At 38.9% G+C, this 8,128-nt stretch overlaps 1 protein-coding gene across 1 annotated transcript; it reads left to right on the forward strand.

Annotated features, from left to right (window-relative positions):
• Window positions 1–1,939: 1,939 nt before the first annotated feature.
• Window positions 1,940–7,869, forward strand: LOC128071459 (zinc finger protein 684-like; the record flags this gene model as incomplete). Its single annotated transcript, XM_052664306.1, has 4 exons — window positions 1,940–1,954; window positions 6,082–6,208; window positions 6,525–6,626; window positions 7,705–7,869. Coding segments are annotated over exons 1-4 (409 nt in total), but the record flags the coding sequence as incomplete, so codon positions are not given.
• Window positions 7,870–8,128: the final 259 nt, after the last annotated feature.

The following is an 8,128-nucleotide window of genomic DNA, read 5'->3' on the forward strand; positions in this document are numbered from 1 at the left end:
GGAAATGTAGTATTGGGTAAACAGCCTGCACCCCGCGGGAGCCTGGGAACTCTGGGCGAAGAGTTACTTCCGGACACGCGTAGTGGGGTGGTAGCCGGTATTCTGTAATTTTTGAACCAGTACTGCATGAAGTGAGAGTTGGGGTATCTCCCAGATATGGGAGATCTCCGTAACCTGATCTCCAGCTTAGAGCCGGAGCTGGGAGTGTGGCGGTGCAAAGCTGGCAAGTATGACTACAGAACTTGAGGGACGTAAGGAAAGGGCAGGAAGAAAGGGACCGCTTTATTGGCTTACCCAATGAAAATAAAATGTGAAAACCTTCACATGCGGTGACTTCCAGTTTGGGTGTGTGGGTCCTGTCCGATTCTGGAGTAGTTCAGAGAAAGCAAGGGAAGGGTCCAGCTGCCACTCCGTGGGCTCCTAGATCCCAGTTGTGGCTTGAGCAAGTTCAGTTTGCATTCCTGCTCTTGTGCTTTAAACTGCACCTTTCCTGATGACAAAAGCACCTTAGGCCCTACCAAAGCCTGCAAAAGGAAATAGTAAACCATTTTAAGGGATCTAGGAAGAAAACATTTTTAGAGAAACTTCGGTGCATGCTTTAGGGTATTTTCATGTGAAATGAAAATATCTCCTGCCATATTAATAAACAAGAAATGTCACATACAGAGAATGCTAAATTCTTTAACTTGATACTGATATTTGACGTTCAGCCTGCCTGCTTCCTTTGTTGCAAACTTGTATATAGCCTGACTTCCTCTCCTGCCTCCTTGGAGCAGTTTCCCAGAGTTACTGAGATGCTATCTCCCAGGCTAACATTCCCACCAAATAAAATAATTCTCTACTTTCAGATTGTGACTATATTTTTTAGTCAACACTCACAACAATCATCTGAAGTAAATATTATCTCTGTTTTGTATATGAGTTAACTGAAGCAGAAAGGTGAGTTTAAATTGCCTGGACTCAGGCAGTTTAGTATAGACGATCTGAGAGTTAAATTCCAGATGAGTTTCCTTCAAATTTCATTCTTTTTGCAAGATGAAAAGAACCTGCAAAACAAATCATTGGATTTATTTTTCTTTTGAAATATTTTTATATATGCTGAGTAAATTTTGGTTTGTCATCATTTAAAAAAAAAAAAAAACAACTCTTGGTATATGTATGGCTGAGTCATTTTGCTGTTCACCTGAAACTACCACAACATTGTTAATCGGCTATACCCCAATACAAAATAAAGTTGTTTTTTTTTTTTAAAAAAAGAACCCTTGGTGAATCTGCAGATTTTCCAGTGATGATTGTAAATAAAGCTGAGAGTGCCTCTTGCACATTTTAGCCTTTATAGGGTCCTAGAAGTGCTGGTTGGAATTTCAAAAAGCCCAGATTGGGCCTGTAGGAGATGGTGAGATTCAGAGAGAGAGACTGAGATTTAGAGTCTCAACTGAAGACTTCAGCTTAAAAAAAAAATCCAGCCCCCCCGCCCCCACTTCCCTGCATCCAGCCTCTTCATAAAACCTAATTTGAGACCTCTTACCCAATCCACCTACAGAACAGAGGCCAGAGAATCACAGGAAGGAATGACTTCCAAAGATAACTGAGCTTGAGAGATCAGGCTTTTAGTTATCACTTTAACTCATTCATTATTATCTATTTAGAATGAATTTCTGGGAGAAAAAAACCTGTCACTGGTTTAAAGGTTAGCAATTAACTATTAGGTCAGTAGGATAGAAATGTACAGCCTACTAATATAAGATCATTGCTTATAAAATGTGGACATTTCTGACTTGCTGGAAATGTCATTCTCTCACGGGGTGGCATTTTCTCAGACTGCACTGTGTGCTTTTTTTCTCATACAGCAGGGTTCTCCATTGCAGTCCTGGTATTTCATGTCTTTATTCTCTTCCCCATTTCTACTTTCATAGATCTCTGTGCAAGAGAGGCAGAAATGATCAGCTTCAAGGTAAGGCATCCATTTATTGTTATTAAAATCTGTCTCTTTTTTTTTGATGGGTAAGAAGTGGATTTATTTAGAGAGATACACAGCCCATAGACAGAGTGTGCACTATCTCAGAAAGCAAGAGGTCCAAATCTCTTTTTTTTTAATCCATATAAAAAGGAGATTATATATAGTTAGGGAGAATGTAGACTGAATAGATCAGGTCCAATAGGAAATTCAGAAAATTGATAAATTGATATCCAGGTTATAGGGTTTTTCAGCATTTAGGTAGAGCTTCATATGTGTACCTACTCTTTCTGGTGATCATAGAAAATGGGTAGCCAACCAAAGTATTGGCTTTGTCCAGGAGCATAAAGCAGAAAACAATTCCCCTGATGAGTAAAATTTTTCCTAGCACAGTTCTCCAAAGAAAATATCTTACAATAATGTTTCAAAGAGGTTATGTTAGCAACAGTATTGCCAGTAACAACTCTGTGATAAATATAACATCCAATTTCCAATGACCTTCTTAAGAGTGTTCCCTAGAATAAGCAGAGAACATAGTGCCAAGAACTCCATTTGTAAGTCCATGTGTGCTATGCTATGCTGGGCTTAGTCGCTCATTTGTGACTGACTCTTTGCGACCCCATGGACTGTAGCCTGCCAGCCTCCTTTGTCCATGGGGGTTCTCCAGGCAAGAACACTGGAGTGAGTTGCCATGCCCTCCTCCAGGGGATCTTCCCAACCCAGGGGATAGATTAGGTGTCATTATTGTGATTGCATTATACTTTTAGATAAATTTGGAGAGAATTCGATAATGAGTTCTCCATTTTATTTCCATTTTTCTTTTGGTCCTTCATTATAGTTGTATAGGTTTTTATGGTATTCTTATACAATTCTTATAATGTTTATTCTTACACATGGTTTAAGTTGCTATTGAGAATGGGATGAATATTTTTTTCATAATATTTTCTAACTGGCTACTCCGGTGCATAGGAAAGTATGGATTTGTCTGTTTGACTTTATTCAACTTATAGAACTCTTACTAAGTCTAAGAGTTTTTTAGTTTATTCTTAAATTTTCCAGATAGACCATCATATACTCTTCAAATGGAGTTTTGTCTCTTATTCACTTATCTCCATTTTTTTTTTGTCTTATTGCAATTGACAGGATTTCCAGTACTATAATTTTGAATATAATTGCTAGCCAAAATATTTTCTGGTCCAGTTTTAATGGCAATTCTTCCAGTGTCTTATATTCTGATAGATAGTTGTTCTTTGTTTTTTTATTTTTAATCAAGTTAAGGATTCTTAGCTTATTAAGATTGTTTTCATAAATTGGGAACTTTTTTCCTCATATCCTTTTTTTATACTTGTCAATAATATATTTCATGCTTTTAACATAACAGTTTAAAGAATTTCTAATACTGTTCCCATTAAAGGGACAAACAGTAAATATTTTAGGCTTGAAGGCTATATAGCTTCTGTGACAACTGCTCAACTCTGCCCTCGTAGTTGAAGTAAAACAAATAGGCATAACTGTTTTCCAGTTACGTTTTATTTATAAAATTGTACTTCTTCTAAATAAAATTATTTCTGTGGCATTAAAAAAAAAGCTTATAGGTTTTAGTTTGCTTCCTTATATGATCTTAACTATCTCTTTGTGATAGAAATGTTGCTATGTGCCTTTTAATTTCAGTTTAAATTAAAAATGATTTTGATTCACGGTTAAGAGGATATATTTTATCATATAAAAATCTGTGCTTTTCTATTTTATTATGCTTATATAAGTCTAGCCTCTTAACTTTTTAGCCCATTTAACATGTAATTACCTTTATACATTTATTTTGTAGTGTTTAATAGGCTGTAAGATTACTGAGGACAGTAATAATTTTTTTCTTTCTCCGAGTACAGTACTAGCGATACAAACAAGAAAAAGAGTACTGTACTCGGAGAAGGCGATGGCACCCCACTCCATTACTCTTGCCTGGAGAATCCCGTGGACGGAGGAGCCTGGTAGGCTGCAGACCATGGGTCGCTAAGAGTCGGACACAACTGAGCGACTTCACTTTCACTTTTCACTTTCATGTACTGGAGAAGGAAATGGCAACCCACTCCAGTGTTCTTGCCAGGAGAATCCCAGGGACGGGGGAGTCTGGTGGGCTGCCGTCTATGGGGTCGCACAGAGTCGGACACGACTGATGCGACTTAGCAGCAGCAGCAGCAGCAGCAGCAGCAGTACTGTATGTGGTATGTCCTTATTAAATATTATATGAGTGAATGAGTGAAGAACATATAAGCAGCATTTTAAAATAACTTTATTAAGACTTAATTCACTTATTATAAGTTGACCACCTTAAAGTTAGTATATTAGTACAATTGTGAAACTGTCATCACTAATCTCAGCACATTTTCATATCCTCAAAAGAAACCCCATACCCATTAACAGTTACTCCCCATTCCTTCCTTCCCTCAGCCCTGAATTACTTTATGTTTTTATGGATTTGTCTGTTCTGAAAATTTCATACAAATAGAACTATACAATATGTGATCTCTTGTGACTGGCTTCTTTCACCTAGCACAGTATTTTCAGGGATCATATATGTCATAGAGTCCTTTTTAGTACTGAATAATATTGGATCATGTGGATATACCTCATTTTGTTTATTCATTTATTACTTGCTCAATACCCATATTATTACCACTTTTGCCTGCTATGAATAATTCTGCCATGGACATGTGTGTATGGTTTTTGTGTGCACATATGTTCCTAACTCTTTTGGGTATATTCCTAGGAAAAATTGCTGGGTATATGGTAACTCTAATGTTTTGAAAAACTCCTAAATTGTTTTCCATAGTTGCTGCACCATTTTACAATTCCATCAGCAGTGTATGAGAGTTCTAGTTTCTCCCTCCACCCTTGTGAAAAACTTGTCATTGTCTGCCGTTGATTTTAGCCATCCGATTGGATGTAAAGTGATATCTCATTGTGATTTTGATTTGTACATCTTTTCATGTGCTTTTGGATCATATCTGTCTTTTGAAAAATGTCCGTTTACGTCCTTTGCCCATTTTTAAATTGAGTTTTCTTTTTATTGTTGTAAGAATTCTTTTTCTTTTAGAGACAACTCTCTTTTCAGATATATGATTTACAAATATTTCCTGCTATTTTGTGAGTTGTCTTTTTCACATTCTTCATGGTGTCCTTTGAAGCACAAAAATGCTTAATTTTGATGAATTCCAATTTATCTATTTTTCTTTTATCACACTTTTTCTGTCATGTCTAAGAAACCGTTACCTAATCCTAGGTCATAAAGATTAACTCCCTTGTTTTCATGTAAGAATTATATACAGTTGACCCTTGAATAACACAGCCTTGAACTGTGTGGGTCCACTTATATGCAGGTGTTTTCCAGTAAATACATACTGTAGCACTACATGACCTGTGCTTCATTGAATTCATGATTGTGGAACCACAGATGTGGAGGTGTCTGTAAACTTATGTGGGTTTTTGACTGTGGGGAGGGTTGGCACACTAACCCCCAAGCTGTTCAAGGGTTACCTGTAGTTTTAACTCTTACATTGGGTCTCTGATCCATTTTTAGTTCATTTTTATTATGATGACTTCTCTGGTGGCTCAGAGGGTAAAAGCTTCTGCCTACAATGTGGGAGACCTGAGTTCGATCCCTGGGTCAGGAAGGTCCCCTGGAGAAGGAAATGGCAACCCACTCCAGTACTCTTGCCTGGAAAATCCCTTGGACGGAGAAGCCTGGTAGGCTACAGTCCATGGGGTCACAAAGAGTCGGACACGACTGAGCGACTTCACTTTCTTTTATTATGATATGAGGTGTGTGGGTGGGTTGGAGGGAGTCCAACTTCATTCTTTTGCATGTGGATATCCAACTGTCCCAACACCATTCGTTTAAAAGACTAATCTTTCTGCTATTGAATTGTTCTCATACTATTTGAATACTTTTAATATAATTTTTGTTTCTATCACAAAGTATATTTCTGAATCAGGTGTATAGTAGTTTTCATACATAACTTTGAAAACTCATCAATGAACATGATATGGTCCTAAGAGGCTGCCATGACTCTTACAAGTCCCCAAATGATGCACGCTTTAGTTTGAAGATCCATGTACTATTACAGGGATCAGTGACACTCCAGGATGTGGCTGTGGAATTCACCCCAGAGGAGTGGCAGCTGCTTGACTGTGATCAGAGAACCCTGTATTGGGATGTGATGTTGGAGAACTTTAGAAACCTCATCTCAGTGGGTAAGGACAGTGGGTGGTAACTTTTTAGTTGTAACTCAGAATGTTTTAACAGTACCCTTCCTTTGAGACCTGTGAAAGCCATGAACATTCTGAAGCATTAGTAAGTTTGGCCTTGAACTTCATTAGTCAAAGATTCTTAATCTCCTTTGGGGATCAGGTACTGTGTTTATGCTTCTGCCTCCTAAGTGAAGAAGGGTCTTTTCTGTTCTGAAGGCTGTTTGTCAGCCTTCACAGGCCCTAAGACACCAGGAGGCAAACCCGAATTATGAGGTAGTTGTTCCTAGCACTTTGTCCTCAGTTCTGTGTTGTTTCCTAGGAACAGGGTGTCCAGTTACTGAAACAACAGTGATATTCAGAGTGGAGCAAGGACAAGAACCATGGATGGTGGAGGGAGAGGACTCACGTTGGAGCTCTCCAGGTGAGTCAGAGAAACCCAGGAAGATGGGAGTCTTTGAAATTGGGGTCCCAGTTGGCGAGTGAGAGACTGGCACCTTCGAAACACTTTTTAGGACGCACATACCTTTGGAAGTGACTGGGTGCACTTGACATGCACCTGACATCATCAGATCCCCAGATGACACCCCCAGTTCCGCTCTCCCACGTGGCTGCTCTTTCTCTTCCTCAGCTCTTGTGTAGGAGGATGTCCTGCCACTCCACTTTGACTCCTCACACTGCCCATTGCATCGAAGTGCTTGCTTGGTTCTCTCAATTCCTAGAATCCTCATTGTTCTTTCCTCCTCAACACGATGGCAGATCTTTCCATACATCTAGTTCTAATAATGTAGTCAGCTTATGTGGATTTGCAGTCTTACTCCACCAACCTCTTTTGGATAAGGTTAGAGGACTAGAGAGGGAGAAGGAAGTGGCAGCCCACTCCAGTATTCTTGCCTGGATAATCCCAGGGACGGAGGAGCCTGGTGGGCTGCCGTCTGTGGGGTTGCATAAGTCGGACACGACTGAAGCGCCTTAGCAGCAGCAGCAGCAGCAGCAAAGGACCGGAGATATAACAATGTTCCTGAAGGGAACTGATATTGTGCCAGATGACCAAGAGGAAAAAAGAGAGATGAATGAAGGAAAAAGGGAGGATTCTACCAGGGTCATCTAGGAATTATGCAGTGAGGACTCTGATTCTGATCTCCCTCTTCCAAATCTAATTTTCCCTTAACTCCATTGTCTCTTGTTGATCTCTGTAGTGGGCTGTCTTTGTTCTGTGAGTTGACATACACCCTGTTGAGCAACTTTTTGATTTTCTTTGTACTCGTCTCACTACCTTGTGCTATTTTACTGTTGTTTTTTCTTCCAGGTCACAAATTAAGCCACCCATTCTCACTGTCTTTCTGTCTCCGTTTTCCTCTCTAGTAGTTTTATTCTTAAAGTTCAGGAGCAAGGTGAAAGCATACTTGTTTCAGAATGAGACTAGGTTTGAAGTCAAGTTTCTTTCTATGACTGTCAATGGCAAAAATTAACTCGGAACATTTCATTGTACTCCTTTTTAGAAGCTGACTGCCCACTTGTTGATGAATCAGACAAGCACCAGAAAAGCAAAGACAATTTTTTAAATTCAGTTTTGTTCATGTTCAATAAAATTCTGACTGTGGAGAGACTTCATGGTTATAATATGAGCACAAGTCTTAATCCTACAAGAAAAAAGTCATATAAATGTAAGTCATATGAGAAGAGTTTGCAACCTACTTTGGACTTTCTTAATTATAATAGATGTTATAATGGGGAACATGCTGATGAATGCAATGGATGTGGGAAAGCCTTCAAAAAGAAATTTAATTTCATTAGACGTGAAAAAAATCATACAAGAAAAAAACTGTTTGAATGCAGCAACTGTGGGAAAGCCTATAGCAGCAAGGCACATGTTGTGACTCATCAGAAAATTCATAACAGAGAGAGACCCTTTGTGTGCAGTGA

Source organism: Budorcas taxicolor, unplaced genomic scaffold (genome assembly GCF_023091745.1).
Source record: "Budorcas taxicolor isolate Tak-1 unplaced genomic scaffold, Takin1.1 scaffold711, whole genome shotgun sequence".
In the NCBI taxonomy this organism is placed as follows: domain Eukaryota; kingdom Metazoa; phylum Chordata; class Mammalia; order Artiodactyla; family Bovidae; genus Budorcas; species Budorcas taxicolor.